Genomic DNA, 22,495 nt, shown 5'->3' on the forward strand with positions numbered 1-22,495 from the left:
GAAAATGGCTGATGTCTTTACTTGTTATAGACTTTCTAGATTGTTCTCTAGAATCATCTTATTCCATTGAGGCAGTGTAATGAGGCCTTGGTGGATTTGCTAAAGACATGGGTAGCGTAAATGTGCATTCATACTGTACCTTACTGTACCATATACCAGAGTAAATGAAAAGAGTTATATAAATGTGCTTTTTTGTGTTTCCACTGAGCTGGTATTTTTCCAGGTTAAGTAATAAACTTCAATGACCCACTTGCCAGTAATCTGGAGGCTGGACAGTATTTTAGTGCCCATCAGTCTGTCCGTTTTTATCATTAAAAATATTCAACTCAAAAGAGTTAGTTAAGTCTGCCTGCATGCCTGTGCCACAAAGCCAGTATTATAATGCAGTGGGGTGTAGGAGATTGAGTGCCTGGAAGATTGAGGTTTTATTGAGCTTGAGGTTCCTAGTGAGCGGCTTCCATTCATAAAAGCTGCCGTGTGGCCTCTCTTCCTGAGGCCTGTCTGAAGCCTGTTTTGCGTTCTGTGAAGGATGGAGTGCTGAGCAAGTCTTCTACTTTGACTTCACTCAAAAAATGACTGCTCTGTGCATAAAATTTAAGTTCTGTTCTGTTCACTGAGAGATGTGCTCCCAAAAGCACAATCTCACATTGCTTTAAAGTAGCTGGTGTTGGTAAATTAATGTTGCGGTATCTTGCTAGCTAATCATGCTGGATCATGCTGTTTGATATTAAGATACAATGTAAAGAGGTGTTTAAAGCAGACATGTAACTCAGGGTGACAGGGTGGTTTCTGTGAGATGTGTAGGTTCCCTTAGTGTTTGGGTTGAGGTACAATGTCCTCCATATCTTCAAACCCTCCACAAAATACATACACAAGCACAACTGAACTGTGTAAGGCCGCCCATGGATTCTCTGTGTGTATGTACATTCATGTGTGTACAAATGCGCCGTGAATTTGTGTGTTTTAGAAATGTACACGGTGCGTACCGATACAGACTCAAACTGAGTGAGAGACTGTTTTTTCGTTGAGTCAACAGGGTTGTGTACTCTCCGGTTTATCAGTATAATCACCGAGTTTAATCGCAGATGTATGGCAATAACTGGGAAGCGGTGGATGAGGGAGCGATGTTTGGAGATTAGGGCTGGATTAGCGTTTGGACTTGGGGAAGCCATCGCTGTTTGCTACGAAAGTTGAGCAACGAAGATTAGTGTTCGAGGCAGTCGGTGTGCAAATCATGAAGAGATCATGTTGTTCTATCTATTTCGGGTGTGTAGTGCGAAGTAATCCGTAGTACTGCTCACCTGATTTGTCCTTATCACAGTCATCACTCCAAGCGAAATCTAAGCGTTCTTTTTCCTCTTGGTCATAATCCCCTCTTGGATCCTGGGTGGCGTTTTGATGGATGATGGGCCCTGCCGTACAGTAGCTCCAGGCTAACGTCCTTTTCCCTTAGCAGGCTTGGCAGCACCGCTCGGCATTTCCGTGACGACTCGTCGGTGAGATGCCGCTATCTTCGCCATCGGGCTCACCTCAGAGCGTCTGTTTGAGAAGCGCGCGCGGTCGTGCCTCTTCCTGAGTGGCGTCGTGACGCACGAGGACGCGTTTTCCAAAGCACCGCAGGGTGTGGCTGCTTTACCGTTCCCTGCCCTCGTGTTTTCAGTTCCAGACTTGCACTTTATTTCCTCCATTTGGTGCAGGTGGATGAGTCAGCGCAGATTAGGTGACTACATCATGATGATGATCAAACCCATCTGGCCTAAAATATTTAAGTGACAAATAGGAAAATATAAAGGGTTTTTACTCTAAAATATATCAAGAACTCACATTTTGTGGTCTAATTGTTTTTTCCCCAAGGGGACTCATCCCTTGAATTACACTCTTGGAAGGATATGTTCATTTTTTAAAGGAGACAGGTATTCTTTTTTGCCTCATACAAAGCCATATTTCCCTCTCACCTCCTTCACATACGTGCTTGTGTGGCTAAATAAATTCATGGCTTCATCTTTCAAATATAGCCAGATTATTTCCCTGCATTCATTCAGTAACTTACCAGATGGAAACATTGGAAAAAAAAAAGATATTTTCCAATCCATTGCGCACCAAATGCCTACGCACACACACACACACACACACACACGCACACACACGCACGCCAACGCCCCCGCGCTCACACCCCCCGACTCCGTAACGATGACGTCTGTCACTTTCCATCTGCGGAGTGCCTGGTCCGCTGTGGACTGATTACCGTCTACAGTAGCGCTAGGAAGACATTCATTTTCTCCTGCTTACCGCGTTGATTTACACCCTTGCTCAGTAATGAGACAAATGGCTTTCTCCACGCACTGCTCCAAGTAGGGTGGCGCTGCCTGACTGATTGTATCAGAGTAGACCCACTAACTGCGCCTAAAATACAGGCTCAGCAGAAGAATTTGGGCAGATCCAAGTAATAATAGTGAGGTAGAGATGTATATGTGTGTGTGTGTCTGCATTAGTGTATGTGTGTGTGTGTGTGTGTGTGTGTGTGTGTCTGCATTAGTGTATGTGTGGGTTTGTGTGTCTGTATTAGTGTAGCTACACCTTTGTGTTTGTGCAGATCTGTTCTCCTGTGCGTCAGTGCCTACGTGTGTGTGTCTGTATTACGGTGTGTGTTTGTGTGCATACTGTCACTAGCGTTGAGGCTGAATGAAGTGGTTTCCAGGCCGTGGAGAGGGAGGGGACATGCCTGTGTGAGTTTGAACATGCCTGCGCTGTACCCCCCTCATCAGCACAGAGGAGGCGGCCCTCTCCGGGGAGACAGCCAATGGGGATTGTGTAATACAGCTGTGTTAACTCTCCTGTTACCATGGCAATGGCAGGCAGGTAAGCAAGGGGAAGATGTGTTCCGTGACACTGCGTGCCCTTCCCACCTCAGGAAGCAGGAAACAGGAAGCAGGAAGTCAGAGATTAGAGGACCTTGGGGGGTAGGGGGAAACATTATGGAGAGGGGCTGAGATCCTTTGTTTGAGAGGGAGAGAGGGACAGTGTGTTTTTGCGAGAGCTCTTCGCCACGTTCCGCTGTTTTGGCGTCTGAGCGTGTCTGGGTGTGCGCGAGGAGGCACTCCCTCGGATTCCCCCTGCGGGCTAGGATTTCCGAACTCCTCTATCTTTTTTTTTTTTTTTGTGGGCGGGGGCTCGCTCAGTTGAGTGATGTCACCGCAGGGCGTGTTGGGCTGAGTTTTCAGCGGCAGGGAGCTGGTGGAGTCTCCCTGAGAACACACACACACATCAGCCAGGCGGGCTGTCTGAGCAGGACCACAGCTGTAGGGAGGTTCTGTGAGCAGGAGCAAACAGCAGGTGACCAGGCCCACGGTGAGCTCACGAGCCGAACGCAGGCTCCGGCGATCTCCCCGGCTCTGCTCACGCGCAGCGGAGAACGCTGAAGCCGTAAGACGGCGGGCGGGACGCTGGCTTTTAGTCTCTCCGCCGCGCCCCAGCGTCTGACCGCTCTTCCCTCCTCTCTCCGCTTGTCCCCAGGTGCTGAAGATCAGCCTGATCGGACACAGGAAGCGGATTTTGGCTTCGCTCGGAGACCGGCTACACGAAGACCCGCCCCAGAAACCACCCCGGGCCATCTCCTTAAGGGTGAGTACAACGCCTCTGGAAGCTTCTTCCTTCTTCTTCACCCCCCTCCTCATCCTCCTCCTATGGGCGGAGCCTCGAAAGGCCGAGTGGCCGAGGGGCCGTGTCAGGTGGTCGCAGGGGGCATGTTTTCATCAGTGAGGGGCCTGCATCTTTTTGGGTCAGTGTCAGCACTCTCCTGCAGTACTGTGTGGACTGTGGAGCGTAAAATGGTCTCTGTTCCTCACAGGGCAGTCAGCCCAGGTCCGCTAGCTCTACCAGAGAGGCGTGGCGAACAAACTAAGGAGAGGGGGAGGGTTGGGTGCAGAGGAGGAGCTTTCATGCTTGTTACCCAGGATTTACACACGGAACCTCACACCCCTTCCTGAGTACAGAGCATCACTGCTCCCCCAGCCCCCAGCACCGCCAGCACTAGCTGACCTTGGTGTGCGGGCAGGTAAGAGCAGCAACTGGAGAGGCGCAACTCTCACTTCCAAGCTGGGAGAAAAAGGAAGAAAAGGGAAAACATGTATGGGAAAAAGACGGTATCGTTCTTTAGCGAAGCTCTGCGCGGCACACACTCCGCAGCGCGGTGGGGAATGTGTGCGGGGAGATGGCTGACGCATTCCTGACGAGCCCGTGCTGGCTCTCCCTCTCCGCACAGCCCAAATCCCGGTGCTCAGGAGCCCGGCGGCAGAAAAACACACAGAGGACGACTGGGCAAACACTGAGGCTCTCTGCAGTGCTCTCGCTCTCTCTCTCTCTGCGTTACTCCCTCTCTCTCTTTGCCTTTCTCTCTCCCTCTCTCTTCTCTCTCCCCCCCGTCTCTTTCTTCGTTTACCTCACATCACCTCGCTCAGCGGTACCTGAGCCAAACCAAGCCAAGCCAGCCCATTGGTCAGTTTGAGGATGAGGGGGTGGGGTTTGTCAGCTGTCAGTCTCCCCCTGACAGCCGTCCCTGAGGTCTCCCGTGTTCACCTGCTGGGAGGCGGGGGGGGGGCGGTGGGGGGGTTTACTCAGTCTCCGGGGGTAAAGGACGGTACCTGAGGAAAAATGAGCTGTGTAATTAGAACAGCCGAACCTCTGGGACTGCAGAAGCCTACATTTCAACAGATTCTTCTTCATCTTCAGATTGTTCGCTGATTGGTGATAAAGTCTAAAAAAGGGTAGGAATTAAGATGTCTACATCCACATATCCTGAGGTGTGTGTGTGGGTGTGTGTAGAAAATGAAAGTGTTTGTAGAGTATTGCAGTGATAAGTGTGTGTGTGCGCATGTAGGGTATTGAGCTGTATTTCTATCATAACTGTAGGCTATTTGAAGGTTCCTCTGGTGTTCATGTATTGCGTGTGTGTAGGGTATAGAAATACAGAGCTAAGCTCAGCTCCAGATGAGAGGATGAAGTCAGAACAAAAGAATGGGGAAATAGCTCTACTGCCCCCTGTCTGTGTGGATGAGGTCTGTACATCCAACTTGATGTTGGATGTACAGACCAAGGGTGGAAGGGCTTTTGTATGTATGAGAAAACGCGGGTTTGCATCTGTTCAGCCAGACGACAGCTTTAAAAACCCTTCTCGACCCTCCCTTCCTTCAGTCACTGCGCCCCCTCACACACTCTCCACCCCCCACCCTCGCCCCCCCCCACCTGCTGCTTCACCCACCAGAAGACTCTTAATTAGAGGACACCACTTACCGTTCTCATCCTGACGCGTGTAATGTTTCGCTAATAACGAACGATGCCCTCCGTCGCCGGACGGGAAGCCTGAACCTCCGGGGGCCGGATTTGGATTTTGCGGCCAGGGGCACGGCTGCTCCTGCCCGGGCAGGCTCCTGGGCCAGCTATCCCCCCACCCCACACCCCCCACCCCCCACTCCTCGCCGTCTGCTCTCGTTTCATTCATCAAATTAGCAGGAGCGCGGATCGCCATCATCGTCCCCGGCGTCGCCCTTCCTCCTGATCGATTTCTCCCTTAAGAGCCAGGGCTGGGTTTTCACGAGGTGATCAATCTGTGTAGGAAGGGGCGTAAACAGCTGGTTGGCTTGACGACAGACCCAGAGCGCTGCTCTTCCAGCGTAACTTTATTTACTTCTGAGACCGGCGGTTTCGAGTGTGATGTTGATGCCGCCGGTCATCGTATTTCAGGGCCTGAAAGCGACGATCATTCACATCGCCCCCTGCTTTTGCTGACTGATTATTTATTCAACATCTGTCAGTGGTTTAAAGGCTGGTTCAGAGTGGGGTGTTATCAATTGTGAGAATACCTGTTTTCCCTCAGGCGAGTTCATTATACACATGCTGTCTGGGCACCATGATTATACATGTTGAATTTTGAATCAACCGTTGGCTGCTGAACCAATCAGAGAGGAGAACGCTTGCGTGTGAAGTAAACAGTGGAGCGGAAATGGTACAGGGAGCACTTTTACTCACAGTCAGCCAGCGCGGCATCTCCCAGCAGTAGTGAGGGCCGCCAGTGGTGGATCGACAGGAGCAAAGCCGTGGCGCGGGGTCTTTAATGCGATGCATTACTTTAATCTGACGGCTCCCCCTACAGGAGCCGACCGGGAACCACACCCCGCCGCAGCTCTCGCCGTCGCCCGGGCAGAGCGCGTACACGGCCGCCGGCTCGCTGGACGTGCAGCACCTCATCATGCAGGCCGACGCCCGCCGCCGCCGCAATGACACCTACTTCGACGACGTGCCGCGCTCCAAGCTGGAGAGGCAGATGGCCCAAGTCAGTATGGTGAGTGTCGCCCCTTACGGTGAGATTTTCATTAGTTTTTTTTTCTGCAGTGGGTTTCTCTCATCCAGCGACATTACTCAGGTCAGAGGCACATCAGCATGCGCTAAATTTAGTGGCCCTGCTTCATAACATCAATCTCTTCAGACTCCTGTGAGCAGATTCACTTCTTTAACGCTCTGTAATAGTCTCCATTTTGTTCCCTCAGGGGCATGTTGGTGTTAGAATACTGAATGGATATGAATTTCCGATGAGGGAGGGCAGCGGGGGTGGGAGAGGAAGGCAGCACAGTTTGAGAGAGAAAGACCGGCCCACACTCTCTTGTAGACATGGCTGTCAGCTCTTTGGTTGGGAACACTTCATTTGCTTCAAACCACCCTTTGCTTTAAAGCATGGGCCTGTTAGGACCGTGCTTTAAACCTCCTAGCTATCTCACCCAATCAGAAGGCTTCTTTTTGCTTTACGGTTGTTTTCGCTGGCCAAACCAGTGCCCTCACAAACACATCATGCAGGTCTTGGTTTCAGATCATCGCTGGTTTTAGATCAATGCTGCGTAGCGTCACAGATATTTATAGCGTGAGGATGGGCTCGCGTTGTGGGCATCGAGATAATTTCACTATCTGTGACTCTGAAGAGCGGCTTCAGCTTCTCCAGTCCTTTTTATAGTCTTTGAAATGTTCCCCACAGCTGCACTGAACTGCTGAGTCACGCTTGCTTCGTGACCACACTCGAATGCCCGAGCGCTCGAGTTTCATTTATTTACCAACAGTAGTTTCAGCAAAAAGAGAGTTTTTTGTGTGGACAAGAAGCCAGACATATTACTACATTATTTATAATGGTTTAAAAATCGTGCTGTCACAAAATCTGTCATTATTTTGTAACCTTGTGCACTTCACGTACAGTGTCATGTTCTTATATTCTATACATTTGAGACCAGTGGCCATTTTAATAGATGGGACTAGTGTAATCCAGTCTCTTCATTGTCGTTCAAATAATATGTAGAACATTAAATGTAAAGCATATTTTGTATTTGGCAAACGTATACAATAACAAGGATCACCTATAATGTGCCACTGTTGCTAAACGCAAGACAAGGGACAAGTATGAGCTTTGTTCAGTTTTAACAGGAATGCGTTCCTTCCTGTGTTCAGAGTGTTCCAGGTTATTTCAGTTTGATTCCGCTCCACAGCCTGTGATTTCAGTTCTGGTGCGCTGTTATTTTCAGCAAGGCGAGTGGTGTGAGCCAATCACGTTGCGGCCGCCCAACGAGGCGACGTCATCCACGCCGGTGCAGTACTGGCAGCACCACCCGGAGAAGCTCATCTTCCAGTCATGTGACTACGAGGCCTACGTGAGTGCCGTCCCTTCGTCTGAACCTCTCCAAAGTTTTTTTTTTTTGGAAATAAGCTTTTGTTTTCTCATTTCACACAGGCGCTTAAGACAGCACCCTAGAGATGTGGTGCCAGAACGCTTAATGTTGATAGAATGCACAGCCAGGTGCAGTGAGGCTGAGAGGTTTCACAGCTGCTGTCGCTTGGCTCCATCTCCATCACTGTTTTTCACGAGCTCCTTCGCATGTGTTGTTTGCAAGGCCATGTCACATTTTTAAAATTAAATGGTGCGAGTTTCGTTCAAAACGGAAGAGTCACCTTGAGTTAACGTCATAAATTCTTTATCATACTTGTGCAATGTGCAATTCTTATTTTCTATTGGATGAAAAACAATAAGACACCGTTGATGGCAGTATTTCAAAACCACATACCGTTGTGTGAGTTCATACCGGTATACCGAACATTAAGATGGACTGCCCAGCCCTACTCAGGGTATAACCATAGAAGGTGCAGGGCTGTGGTTGAGTGGGTACGGAATGGGAGGGATGGGGGGTAGGGGGGTGGGCTGGGTTGTCTGTTGGCACAGACGCTGATCCATGCTGCAGTGGTTGCTGACCCGTCCCCGTCTGCTGGCAGGCAACCCCCTCCTCCATCGTATGACCGTGTTTAATTTAAGGGTCGCCTGCAATTGGCTATTGGCTGTAAGGCTGCTGTTTAAAAAAACCCACCACCCTGCAGGGTCTTTATTACACAATGCACAGAACAGAAACGGCACTCATTGTCACTCTGCAGCTTGCACTGCACATACACTACACGTGCCAAGGTGAAATTCCTCGTCCTCATTGGCTGTTGAGAGGCCATGGAAACGACAGAGAGCCATCAGCCTGCCAATGTCTTTGTGAATGAAACCAGAGAGGACTGTAAAATCACTTAACAAATATTATAATGGCACTGCCTTAATTAATTCAGCCAGGGAGTGCTGTAATATCACAACATTGCAGTAACACCACCACCACAAGGCTTTCTTCATTAATGTAACCAGGCGGTGCCCTAACGTTGTTATATGTAATGTAATAACGTTTCTTTAGCGTTGCTGTAACCTTGTTTTCTCCCCCTCAGTATCTGGGCTCCATGCTGGTGAAAGAGCTGAGAGGAACAGAGTCCACGCAGGACGCCTGCTCCAAAATGAGGGTAAGAGTCCTGCCGTCCAATCACCTCCTCTTACCCACTCCTGTCCTGACCAATCCTGCGTTTGCAATACATTGCATTTATTCATAACAGACACCCTTATCCAAAAAGCTTGTATTTTCCATCTCTTTATACAGCTGGATATTTATGCAAGCAATCTGAGTCATGTACCTTGGTCAACTACAGTACATTGCCATACAAAGTCAACGGGAAGCACCTGCAATTTAGTACAAAATTAATTTATCACTTGTAATTGCTTGTATGCAGTCTTATTTGTCTCGTGTTCTAGTATCCTGACCTACTTTCACCCCCTAACCCAAAAACGAGGACATCACTTTAGCAGTATCTACAAAAAACAGAGTGAAAAGCAAACCCTGAAATTTTTCATTGCTATATGGCTTGTTGTGTCATGTTACATGTTAATAGTACTTTAACTATGTGTTAATGTACTATTAAGACAACATGTGTTAATATTACGTCACCTTATTAGTGTTCGTATATCTTAGACCGCGGAGTGGCAAAGCCAGTCATGGTCTGATGATCGCAGCTTACCCCTGTAATTATAACACAGAACCAGATCGTTTTAATGAGCTGATTGATGAGTTTGCACAAAGTCATAACTGAAATGATAAATGAGGGAGTCATTGTGACTGATGAATGGATTTTGGATTTGTTTGAAATACAGAACCGCCAGTGAGTTCCATAATTAATAGGATCTTTTCTATTCTACACCACAGATTTCACTTTCATCAGTCTGTGACTCTGAGTCTGCCTTCCACCCATGTCAAAAATATCACCTTCAGGGGTTAGTATTAGGGTTAGGGTTATGGATATGCTAATGAGGGATTGGAAAGGCCAGGTAATCGGAAGAAAACCAGGCTCACTAACACACCTCACACTATTCTGTCTCACCGTCAGACTTACAGCTTACACGCCACATAAACAGCGTACATTTCCAACATTGCAAGCCACCCAGATGGGCTCACGGGTTCCTCTGTTATCCCTTCAGCGCCAGCGGCACTCAATAATTTAAAATACCGCACCTCTGCCCCGCTCCTCTCGTGGGATACGTCTCACAGACTGTCTGGCCCAACGGGTCGGGTTCTCAACGCCTTTCAGGGAATTCGGAGCTCGGCCGTTCCTCAGCAAGGACGTAAACCCGAGCGTTCACATAAATTTTGGCGAGTAATTGTTCTGTCATCTCTTGTACGGGGAGGAAGAGCACCCCTCCCGTTTCTGCTCAGCGTAGCTGCTGCCTGTCCCTCGGCTGGCGGAGGCGAGCGGGACGCGTGCTGCATGAGCCGTCTGATACGCGCGGGGAATTCGCCTCGTGGTGAAAGAAGCTAATGAATATTCATGCGACATCCACCGCAACCCCCCCCCCCCCGCCCGCCCGCCCACCTGTTTATGAGCTCATTCACATCCAGCCTGCCGCAAACACCTGAGGTGGTGCTTCGCTTTAATTGAGCCGCGTACGTTTGTGTGGCGGTGTAGCGTATCGCCGCGGCCTTCGGTAGCTGTACCACAGGGGCGGTTCAGCCGAGACGCTGATCTGTCGGGGCTTTTTGCGGCCATTTTGTCCCACATTAAGCGTGGCTCCTGCTGAGAGCCGGACCGGCAGGTGAAACAGTTACAGAATTCCCCTCTCAGTGGGACTCTCCCCATATGAATATATAACGAGCCTCCGTCCTCCTTTTCTGCCTCTGTGGTAGAATTGAGTTGTCTTTTGTCAGTTCTTTTTTTGTTTTTTTTTGAAGCTTCATTTGAAAGGGGGTAGAGGAAGAGGAGGGGGTCCGGTGGGGGTGGGAGGGACTGTGATCTTGACAGGAATCCGATGCAGTGGAAATGCTGTAGCAGACAAAAATGCAAAAACGAAATCTTGGGAAGTGATGAATATTATTTCACTTTTGGAATACATGTGGGAAGTGGTGACAGCAGAGCGGTTTGCTGAACCGAGGCTGTATTTCTGCTCCGAATTGCATAATTAAGAACCTGCAGAGCGATGGGTTTTCTTAAACAACAGCCTTGCAGTGCACGGATCAGCACAGAAAATCCAGAGGGTGTGATTTTCCTGTATGCTCACAGCCTAAAAATCACTACACAAAAGACCTTCGAGTACAAAATTCATTTAAGAGCGGTGCATTGTGCTGTATCAGCTGAAAATGAAAACTATTCAATTTCAGATAATTCACCATAATGTGCTTCTCTTAAATTAGTGCCGCCTATTTTGTGCGAAGATTTTAATGTCATTCGATCCCCTTTCACCAAATTAGTGACCAACTGATTTTTCCGTTGAAGTTTCATTATTTCTGTAATTATCGTCATCACTGTCGTTCGGTGAGTCATCTGCTGTGGAGCTCATTGGCGTGTGTGAGATGCTACGCTGGCCTGTCATAGGACGGAGAGCTCTGCCTGCAGCTGTCGGGCTGTAATGAATTATTAATTTGCATTTTGAAATTGCCCATTGTCTTATAGATCACGTTAGCCGGCATGATTACTTTAATTTCCATTCTTGCTGGCGGAACCCACAGACCGTAAAAGCTAATCAGAGAAATTGTGCAGGTGCAATGACTGAAGCTGCGAAATACTTTATCTACTTTAAAAGACACTAAGGGTACATGTATGAGCCATTCTTTTAAATAAAAAGTACTTTAAATATACCGTATATTTTGAATACACTCAACTGGCTTGTTACTATTTACTGTACATCTATATATCTTAATATCAGTTCACATTTGAATATTTGCAGATGTATACATTCTACTGAGTGCCATCTTCTAGTTCGATTTGTTTTGTCCTTGAAAAGAGCTCCACTGATTAATGATTTTTTTTTTGTTCTTTGTGCTGCACTGTTTTCAGAGTTCAGGGCACATAGACGATGTCAGACTATTGTACCGTATTTGTGATCATTGTTTCCCATTCTGTGTTGTGCTCTCCAAGAAGTCTACAGACCAGATGAAGAAGATCCCAACGATTGTCCTCTCAGTCTCCTACAAGGGCGTCAAGTTCATTGATGCCACCAACAAGGTAAGTAGTCTACTTCTGTGGTTAGTCTGCGAACTAAGACCATGAACTGTATGTGTTCATGCTATGCTTATTCATTAGCAAGTAGAACACATTGTTAGGCAAGTGAGGCGTTGTTTTCACAAAAGGAAACGAGGAAAAAGACATTTGCAGTGACAGCTGGAGAAAATATTCCCTGGCCAAAGGGATTGTGAGTGAGCAGAGGCTTACAGAAGGCTTTAACACAGTGATGAAATCTTAAGTCCCTTCCTAGGAGGAGAGCCTAACTCCTAACTCTGTGCCTCTCTCTCTCTCTCTGTCATTGGAAGAACATCATCGCTGAGCACGAGATCCGCAACATCTCCTGTGCTGCCCAGGACCCGGAGGACCTCTCCACGTTCGCCTACATCACCAAAGACCTCAAGTCCAGTCACCACTACTGCCACGTGTTCACCGCCTTCGATGTGGTGAGTGTCCCACCGCGCCCCCTGTTCTCACCAGCAGGTACTGCAGTCAGTTATACTATCACCCCCTTCCTCCCGTCAGCCAATAAGCACGTTGCTCTGTGTTCACGCGCTGCAGAACTTAGCCTATGAGATCATCCTGACGCTGGGCCAGGCCTTCGAGGTGGCGTACCAGCTGGCCCTCCAGGCGCGGAAGAGCGGGCACGGTTCCTCCACGCTGCCCGAGAGCTTCGACAGCAAGCCCGGCAAACCCGTGCCCAAGCCGCGCGTCAACATCCGCAAGACCGTGAGTACCGCCGCTGGCCGCGCCCCGCCACGCCCTCTGGAGGGGGATTCTGTCAGGACCTCTGCGGCTCTTAGACAAAGACTCAGTTCCACTGGCCCATATGGTATCCATTCACTTCCACCAGTAACAATTATTATGATTTTAACTGAAATACTCAATTCAGTGATGGGAAAATTTAGTTCATATTTGCTCATTTTCTGTGGATGTTTAAAAAAAATAAATAATAAATTAGCCTGTAATTGATACAAAACAGATAGAACAGGACCAGTTAGAATTACTTGCTACTGAAGAGCATTGTGTGGAACACAAGAAAATGTTCTCTAAATTGCGTTCTCTAAATGGTGTGCAGTTGGCTGCCTTGTTGATGTGCATTGACTGGCTGTGGTCAAGTACAGAGGGAATGAACTGGCTATTAAATCATGGTATTTAAGAGCACAATGAACACTACACACCGAATAAGCTAAAAAAAAAAAAGATAGCAAAAGAAGATCCAGGCCATTAATTCAGCAGTTTATATTGGGCCATGTATTTGGGTAATACTGTTCAGTTGCATTACAGTCCCTTGCCCTAGGCTAAATGTTGGGAACTGTAATCGCATTAGTAACTATAAACATCTCTGTGTACTGTAAAAACAGAATATTAGGAATATATTTAGCCATGGTCATTTTTTCCCACTGCATCAGCACTAGAAAATGAATGGTAAATACAAGGCAGGGAAAAACATCCAAACCATGACTCTACAGCACCCATGCATCTTCACCAAGCTCTTCACCAAAAACGCCTGTCACCACGCATCTGACCCAGCACTTTAACCAAAAACTACTCACTCCACCTGCCTGACCCAACCTCTTCACCAGCAGAGTAACACACAACACCTACCATTAACCAGTACAATCACATTTTGCCTTACCTCTTTGTATATGGCACTTCACCTCTAACATTTCTCCATTTGTAGTTTCTTGCTCTGGACAAAATGGCTGCCGGGTATACTCTCCTGTTGATAGTCAGTAAACACAATGGTCCTGCATATCAGGGTGAATTATTCTTAGTGCTGTGGAATAGAGCTCCTGTTCCTTCCCCAGTATCCCACTTCAATCAACATGAAACTGACCTGCTGCCCAAGCTGTCAGTAAGCTTCACACCAGTCTTTTGTTCTCAGTCTCATGCCGATTATGTGAGTTATTTGTAGGCATATATACCGCAGGGTATTCACACTAGCTGTGAACAGAGACGGTAGTATCGTCTCTTTCTAACACAGATTCAGTGTTCTAAACATTTTGTTTGCTTTCCATTTGTAATGTAGAGCCTGTGTGCTATCATAGTGTCAGTGGCTCTTGACTCTAACATGTGGTCATGTTGTGCATTTATGGCACTCTGTCCTGTCTGCAACTTGGCTCTGCTCCATACTCCTGTTCATGGTTTTGCCATTTTTTCCTGTTCGTCTCAAAAACGCGTTTTCCCGCCATTTTCCCCCGCCGTTTCTGCGCGTTTCTTGGCGGCGGCCACGCGGTCTCAATGAGTCCCGGTGAGACGCAGGAACCGTCTCCACGGAGACGACCGCGCTTCAACGTGCGTCGCGTTCATTTGCGTCCTCCGCCCGCCTCCCCATAGCTCTCCTCTAATCCCACAGCCCATTCGCATTTCGCTACCTGTGAAAGGTGTGTGTCTTTACCTCGGAGAGCGTGTGTGTGTGTATGCGTGTGAGAGAGACGTGTTTGCGCTGGGGTGCGCGTCCGTGGAGGTTGGATGGTAGAGGGAGGTGTTTGATCTGTAAATGGTGCGCTTCATCTTCCGTTCCCCACAGTCTCTAAAGATGAGGGTGATAGATGAGCTCTGTGTGCACAGGCCTAGGCAGTGGCTTGGGCCGTTCCAGCTGTTGGGACCTACTGGTTCATACATGCCTGTGTGTAAACTGAGCTGAACCACTGTGCTGCATTCTGAACTACTTAGCCCCTCCCACACCTGCCTTTGCTTAGCTAATTATTAGCCTGTAACACTGTAGAGTAGGTCTACTTGGCTTGAGGGCAGGTCTAGTGTGTGTGTGTGTGTGTGTGTGCATGTATGTGTTTGTGCGTGTGTGTAGTACCGATATGTTGATATTATAGTGTGTGACTGAAATAGCTAACTTTCAATGACCTACTAAATGGTAATGGTAAATGGTAAATAGTAAATGGACTGCATTTATATAGCGCTTTTATCCAAAGCGCTTTACAATTGATGCCTCTCATTCGCCAGAGCAGTTAGGGGTTAGGTGTCTTGCTCAAGGACACTTCGACACGCCCAGGGCGTTTTTTCCCATAACCACTTTGTTATCTAAAGAAAGACTGTAGTGAATTGTTACTAATATCTCTTAGCACCAGTTGCTCAGATTGAAACCTCACTGATGCCTTATCACCACCTACTTATATTTTACTTACTTGTACCTTAACACCAGCTGTTCAGGGACCTCACTGAAATCTTAAGACCTTTTTTGACATCTTCACACCAGCTGGTTAGAGTGAGGCAGTTTTGGTATTTTAACACTAATTGCTTAAGAGTGAGACTCCACATGTGAATGCGACATGTTTAAGAGAGGCCTGTCTGATACCATCCAGAACCAGCACACGAAGTGTGGCGTGACGCTGTCTGAACCGATCAGCCCAATGCCGAAGGACATCTGCGCGCTGCGTCTTAGCTGCTGTACACGGGTGTCTTCTCCATTCCCTCGGTGTCATCTTCTCCCCCCCCCCCTCTCTCCCACGTGTCAGTCTGAGTGTCTTCTGTCAGTGCATCCTGTCATTTTTCTACGTGTGTGTGTGCGTGCGTGCGTCTGCGTGGGCGTGCGTGTGTGTGTGCGAGCAGGGGCGCTGAGCGATCGCCATGCCGACCGGACTCTTTGACCTTTTGTGCCCTTGTGTTCCGCCCGTAGGTCATGCCCCCCTCTAGCCACTGGTCCCTGGGGCTCACACACACCCCCCACCGGCCTCCTCTTCACCCTCTTCTTCCTTCACGACTTCTCCATCCTCACAAAGTTCAATTTCAGGTCTCCTTGCATTTTCCTTTTTCTGTTCTGTTCTTTTCTTTTTCTTGTTACACTCCTCAGTGTCTGTTACCATTCGTTTATTTCTCTTCATTTCTTGGTTTTGCTTGTTTATTTCACCACTGGGTTCTTTACCCCCCCCCCCCTTTTTTTTTTTTTCTTCCTTTAATTTCCGGCCTTGTCGTTCGCATTTCAAGGCAGACACCTCATGCTGGGCGTTGGGTATGCAGCAACTTGTGTCACATTTAATAAAAACATACTTTAATTAAAATGGCTTTCTGTTAAATAGAATTAGACCGCTTCAGATTAGTCTGCTGCATATTGATGATCATGGTTCTGTATTTAAGGGTTCAAAGAAAGGTTTGTATGTAGGAAGTTTTTTGCTTTTCTCAGTACCATCTGGAATGTCATGTTTTCTTTCAGATGCTGAGTTTTGAAGATTTTTAAGGATTTTCAGGATTTGTAGTATATTTGGTTTCTTAATCAGGGAGTGTAGGTATTGTGTCATTATGAGGATACTTATTATCGTCGTCCGGCAGAAAAAGATTTATCACTTGAAGTGAGTTGGAAGGCAGAGGACGAGCACAAACAAAACAACCAATCTGAGGCACGTGTGAGTGTGTGTGATGGGAGTCGGTGTTTTTTTTCAGGCGTGGGGGGGGACAGGGTACAAGAAACATGGGCCGTCATTCGTCATTTTGTTTACCCATCAAATCCCACAGAGAAATGATGCGGTGGAGTTGGAGTGGAAATCAGATGAAATAAATGCGTAAAAATACACCATTGTCTTAATAACACTGTTCAGAGAGTGATGGTGGCCTTCATTTATGCATGTGTGTGTGTGTGAGTGCGCGCGTGTGCTATGTGTATGTTTGGGTGCCCCTGTGCATAGCTTGTTCACATGCGTGTTTGTGAGTTTGTGCGTGTGTGTGTGTGTATGTGCACACGTGATCTTGAATTGAGCCCCTCCACCCTCTCTCCTCCCACAGATGGAGCAGCCCTCGATGGATCAAAAGGGCCACGCCAATGTGCCATGGATAGTGGAGCCAGGGCAGGAGGCCAAGAGAGGAGTCAACACCAAGTATGAGACCACTATTTTCTAATATACACCCACTGTCCGCTCCTGTGTGTGTGCCTTTCAGAGCGCCCCCTAGAGGCCACTCCCTGCGGAGCCGCGGGCCGAGCGACCTGTGACCTCTCTCGCCGCCCGCCCTTAACCGCGGCCGCTGCATGATGACGCTGCCGCTGTCTCTCCCGCCCCCCTGTCCCCCGTCCCCGTCCCCGCTCCCGCACCCCCCTCCCCGAATTTTCTCCACGTGGGCGCCGGGCCGCCACAGAGCAGCAGATGCATGACCGCTGACCTCCCGAGGTCTGCCTCTCTGCCCCGGCCTGTAGGGGGCGGCAGTGGGCCCAGAGTCAGCCCGCGCGTCGGTCGCTCGGCGCTCGTTTTGCTCTTTTTTTCTCCCCCCCTCCTCCTCCTCCTCCTCCTCCTCCGCTCCTCTCTGAGTCCCTTTGGGGCAGTCTCTCCAGCCCCCCTCCCACCCCCGACCGCCTGAATGAAAACTAAACCGTAATGCTGCTAAGAGCCACGCTGCCCAGTGTTTCTGGTCTTTAAAGAGCCCCCCCCTGCTGAGGAGGGGCGGTGACCCGTAGGGCCGACCGGAGGAAAACGGAGGGAGGTCTGCTGAGTTTCAGCCTCCATGCCCGCAGTAGGAAACGGACTGCTAGGAAGGATGTCTTGCTTGTACACGATGTAGCAAAAAAAAAAAAAAAATCATACTTGAGAAAGCCGAACGTACATGTCTTGCGAAGTGTCCTCCTTTCCATTATCTTGTCCCCTGGTTTCTCGAAGCCAGTTTGTTTTCATTGTCTGAGAAGCGTTTTCTCTAACCCAGCGTGCTTGTCACATGAGGCAATTACTTTATTTTAATCTTCCCTATCGGAGAAGGAAGTGCTTGTGTCCTCAGAACTTGAGAGGGAGCTGCGAGTGTTTATGTTCGACGCTGAGTGTTAACGGCAAGCGGATACAGCACCGTGTTACCCCCCCCCGTTACCCGTGTTACCCAAGTTAAAACAGGAGCCATTGTTTTTACATTGAAACGCTCCTTTTTATCACTTTTTAAAAAAAACTCTGTAGCTTTAAGGTAACGGCAGTGTAGCTTTGTCAAGAGCATGACGTCCATGTTGGATGGGTGAGAATGGGGGTGTGGGTTCCTGCTCAGAGACTGCGCTTTTGCAGGGGGACAGTCTGGATAAGTGATGTAATCTCATTTACAGGGCAGTGCCGGACGCTCATGTCTTTTACTGTGGAATGCAAAGAATGTAGCCAGCCCTAAACATGGACCCAATTTACACACAGTGTTAAAGGACTACAGCCCTAAAATGGACCCCTCTCACTGACACAGTGTTAGAGGACTTCAACCCTAAACGCGGACCCTTCTCAAAGACACAATTCTAAAGGACTACAACCCTAAAATGGACCCTTCTCAAAGACACAATTCTAAAGGACTACAACCCTAAAATGGACCCTTCTCACAGATGGCGTTGAAGGACTACAGCCTTAAATATGGACCCTTCTCACAAACACAATGCTAAAGGACTACAGCCCTAAAATGGACCCTTCTCACAGATGATGCTGAAGGACTACAACTCCAACTCCAAACATGGACCCTTCCCACAGACAGCGTTAAAAGACTACACCCATAAACCTGGACCTCGCAGGTAGACCTTTCTCTCAGACGAAGGACCACAGGACCCCAACGTCAGCCTACTAACAAGCACACATGGCGATATAGGACTACAGAGTTTACAGAAGCAGTTTTTGCTGAAAGTACAATTTTTATTTGAAGATACCACGGGTATGATTATAGCCCCAAACTCCAGCTCCAATCCCCCCAGCAGAGGCTTGACATCGTAACGCCCCCCCCCTGTTGCCTGGGAGGAGGAACCCACAAGTTCAACCTTCAAACCCTTTTTGGACAGCTGCGTTGCCTCGGAAACGGTAACCACGGTAACCTGAGGTAACTTGAGACGCGCGACCTTACCAGCTGTCTCATATCAAAGCACCAACGAGGGACGTCCGACTCAGCACGGGATAACTGACTTCTAATTCTGCTTTTTTATTTAGAGATTTGGGGGATTTTTTTTGTTGTTGTTGTTGTTCAAGACCACGTTATGAATATGAATTTGAATATGCACAATGTGAATGGACTGGTCTTGCAGGACTGCCCCAAGTCAGGAATGTCCTGGTGTGTTGGGCACCAGCACTGAGCACCATGGGAAAGGGTGGTAGATGGTTCCTAATAACCGAGATGCCATCCAGTTCAATAATCATTCTGCCAGAACATTCAATGTTTAATAAGATTACTACTTATATTACCATTATTAATTATTATCATTATTATTATTGTGCAATTATGGTCAATGTTGTCTTAATGTTACATTATTTTTATATGATATGCTGAATGGAAGCTGGGCTTAAATGTTTTCCATCCAAAAAAATATATATATAATTACATACTGTAAGCGCAGCCCCTGAATGTGCATATGGCTACAGCGAACTCGGGTTCGAGATGACAACCCAGCTGTTTAACTTACACTGAACTCGGGAAACTGAAACGAAAACAATGTATAATTTCTTGTGGGGCTGAAACTGTAATTAAAAGTCAGATGTATTATTTTAACACAGTATTACTATACGAGAATAAAAAAGCAGTCCTCTTGTAAATAGATATTTTGCCAATTCATTCCTCAAATGTAATGTAATGAAACTAGCAGGACATCGCACTGGAAACATGGTACCAATTTTAAAAAAAATCAGAGAAAAGAGATTGTTCAAGGGGCAGTTGATGGTGACCTCTCTGCAGACTAACACTTGTACATAGGCTTGGTCTTCCAGTACACAGATTTTGTAATTTTGGTCATTATTTATATCCTTGTAAAGCACATGGAATAAACATGACTTGTACAACCATCACCTTTTAGCAGCCTTCTGGTCTATAGATCCCAGAACACCCACACGTGTTGTAACTGGTACGTTGTAGTTTACCATCACAACTGTCTTTATTCGTTTACCATAGTATGTCACCCGATACAGTGTATTATCTGTAAAATTACTGATTCACACATATTGTGTCACTACCAATATCTGTCATCTGTTAGAATGTGGTCTCAAGATTACTTTCACATATTCTGTCTGACAGCCATTTCTGTTACCAGGTACCAGTGTATCATATCTGTACCATTTTGTGCCCTCTCATGCATTTGTACTGCGGTACTATGCGATACTGGTAAGCCAGTATATCACCTTTTTTTGCATTACAGTATTTTATAATCAGTCAGATCTAATTTCACAGCACTTTCATCTCCCTGTTGACTACTGCCATTCTGTCTCCCACCTAACACGTGTTAGTTTGCCTCTGTGTGAGTGAAGGGCACAAATCTCAGATTTCCATCCGCAGATGTTCAAGACAGTGGAACAGTTTTTCCTTTCTTTGTGTTGTGTGTAAGTGCATGAGTATGTGGAGACACCCTGCAGGCCTAGATTGACCAATAAAAAAAGGTAAGCCTGTTTCTGAGAGTGAACTTATCAAATGCTGAGATCAGCAAATAAGCAGGATATGCTGAAGATAATATTTATACGAAGACGATTTGACAATCTTTGGTTAAATTTCGAATGTTCAAGAAGCTGATGTGAACTGACATGTCATATCTCTTTATTTATAGCCCTTTTGGGTCTTAGCAACATGTATATTCCCATGTTTCAATTACCATCTTAATTTCATATAATTGCGCATTTTCTCTGTAAAGGAAACTAGGATTACTTCAAACATCACATGGCTACAATTTTATGGACCAATTTAATGTGTAAAAATAGCTAATATCTATGGAACGGTCATCAAACACATGTTAAACAGAAGATCAGGTTGATGTAGGGTTAAATGAATGAGTGGCTGACTTGAATGCTAACGCTAGCAGCATTTGAGATTCCTGTTCTAAAATGTCACAGTACAGCTTTAGTGATATCCTTAATCCCGCATCGCGCATGAAATTAAACTGGTGTAAAGTATGAGCCATATATTGACCATGCCTTCATTTAGGTTACAGGTCCCACAGTAGGAGACCTGTCAGACTGGCTGGCAGGCAGGCAGGTTAATCTGCATTTCCCTTGACTCCCAGTCCGAACTGCTGTCTCAGCGTTACGGTCTTTGATCCTTGTAGATCTCTGGGTTCTAAGAGTGTGAAGGACATGAAATCCAATTTCCCTGTGTCATAAATATTCATACTTAATCCTTCGCTGGAAAAAAAAGTAGAATCTATTATATGGAATCTAAAACCGTGTGCTTCTGTAGTCTTGCCAGGGAGAGGGGTTCAGATTCGTATTCTGAATTTTGAATACGTTTTTCACTTCCCAGATCCCTGTGACCAGTAAACAGTGGTAATCCCTCGGGGAGCCTTGCGTGTCAGCACTGGGGGAATATTTCATATCACAGGGCCAGCGTTCACCATGTGTTACCCCACGGCCTCATTTTGGATCAACAGCTGCCGTGCTAAAAACATCATTGCCAACACACCCCAGCAGATGCAGTCACGCATCCTAGTTATTATGCCCACACACACACACACACACACACACAAACAGATACATTTGCGTCCTAGAAAATGAATCAACCCACATCTTCATGTTCTTGCCTTCCAAACCCACATACTGTACGCATTGAAGTGGGATGAGTGGAAAGGACTCAATACTGTCAAGGTCGGGCACTCCAGCCATTTCCAATACAGGTCATTTCATGAGGTCAAGATCTTATTCGACGGCAGAGGTCTTTCAGTTAGGCCCACTGGCCTGTGTGATGAAAGCTAATGACAGTAAAATGGACTGATTGATGCAGGTTGTATACACGGACACACAACACACATTACACAGTCAATGCTGTGTAGAGAATTCAAGCATATTTTGAAATAATGCATGCAGTGTCTTAAAGATCTCATTAATATTCTGACCTTTCAATCAGACATGTGCCATGACTTGGTTTAAGATCTCAGAACCCTCATCAGCATGTGGACTGTGACCAGAACACTGACAAGAACTGTTTCATGGCATAAACTGCTTCAACTGTTTCACGGAACGTTTCCATACGATCTTTAACATCATTAGATAATCAGAGTATAACTAAAATGAATTTCGATGCCACACAAAAAATGGTTATCTTGGCGACAGTGTGAAATAAATGTCTAATACAAATCAAGGAATGCGTCGGATAATGACGGATCCCTTTGCACGTGGACTAATGCAATTTTTATGAGCTCAAACCTGCTCAACCAACACTGATCTTCAACCTTGAGTCGCTTCCCCGGGAGGAACAGGGAATGCACATTAGCATTAGCAATTTGGCGGCTCTATGTCCGTTTGAAGCAGATGTGCTCATTAAGGGCCCTTTGATTCGGGATGAGGACATTCAGAATGAAAAGGTCGAGGAGATAACATGGACGTTGAGTCTTCAGTTAGGGTTGTGTAGGAGACGGGCAATGGGACGCTCGGAAAGTGCACTGCTCTTTTTCTCAAGCGCAGGGGTGGGGGCTATAGAGGGGGAGGCAATGTGAGAAAGTCTGTTTCCATGGGGACCGCTTTTTTCCTTCTCCGTTTCCTGCCGAGTCTTACAGCCCCACCTTTTCTTGTTATTCATGCAGTTATTCTTATTGTAGACTTATCTGTGATAGAAATAAGAATGTACCAGGCAAGCCAACTCTTAGTGTTTGTGTCATACTGATGACAGAGCTGTGACCGCCTCTACCTCTTACTGATATGATGGGTACACTGGGTGGCTGTTGGCGAGCTGACAATTGATGGGGCAAAAAACATTCTTTTAA

At 47.1% G+C, this 22,495-nt stretch overlaps 1 protein-coding gene across 5 annotated transcripts in view; it reads left to right on the forward strand.

Annotated features, from left to right (window-relative positions):
- Positions 1-19,601, forward strand: part of LOC135258966 (ankyrin repeat and sterile alpha motif domain-containing protein 1B-like) — a 185,595-nt gene extending 165,994 nt beyond the window's left edge. For 3 of the 5 annotated variants that reach the window (XM_064342718.1, XM_064342715.1, XM_064342717.1), the window contains 9 exons: positions 3,514-3,621; positions 6,149-6,337; positions 7,560-7,685; positions 8,785-8,856; positions 11,794-11,880; positions 12,186-12,323; positions 12,439-12,606; positions 16,615-16,706; positions 17,903-19,601. In XM_064342718.1, the coding sequence (XP_064198788.1) occupies positions 3,514-3,621; positions 6,149-6,337; positions 7,560-7,685; positions 8,785-8,856; positions 11,794-11,880; positions 12,186-12,323; positions 12,439-12,606; positions 16,615-16,706; positions 17,903-17,951 (1,029 nt within the window). In that variant the 3' untranslated portion in view covers positions 17,952-19,601. The remainder of the gene's footprint in view (positions 1-3,513; positions 3,622-6,148; positions 6,338-7,559; positions 7,686-8,784; positions 8,857-11,793; positions 11,881-12,185; positions 12,324-12,438; positions 12,607-16,614; positions 16,707-17,902) is intronic. The other 2 variants (XM_064342719.1, XM_064342716.1) reach the window with 1 other exon arrangement.
- Positions 19,602-22,495: the final 2,894 nt, after the last annotated feature.

The sequence above is a fragment of the Anguilla rostrata genome, chromosome 7 (assembly GCF_018555375.3).
Source record: "Anguilla rostrata isolate EN2019 chromosome 7, ASM1855537v3, whole genome shotgun sequence".
Taxonomy (NCBI): Eukaryota; Metazoa; Chordata; class Actinopteri; order Anguilliformes; family Anguillidae; genus Anguilla; species Anguilla rostrata.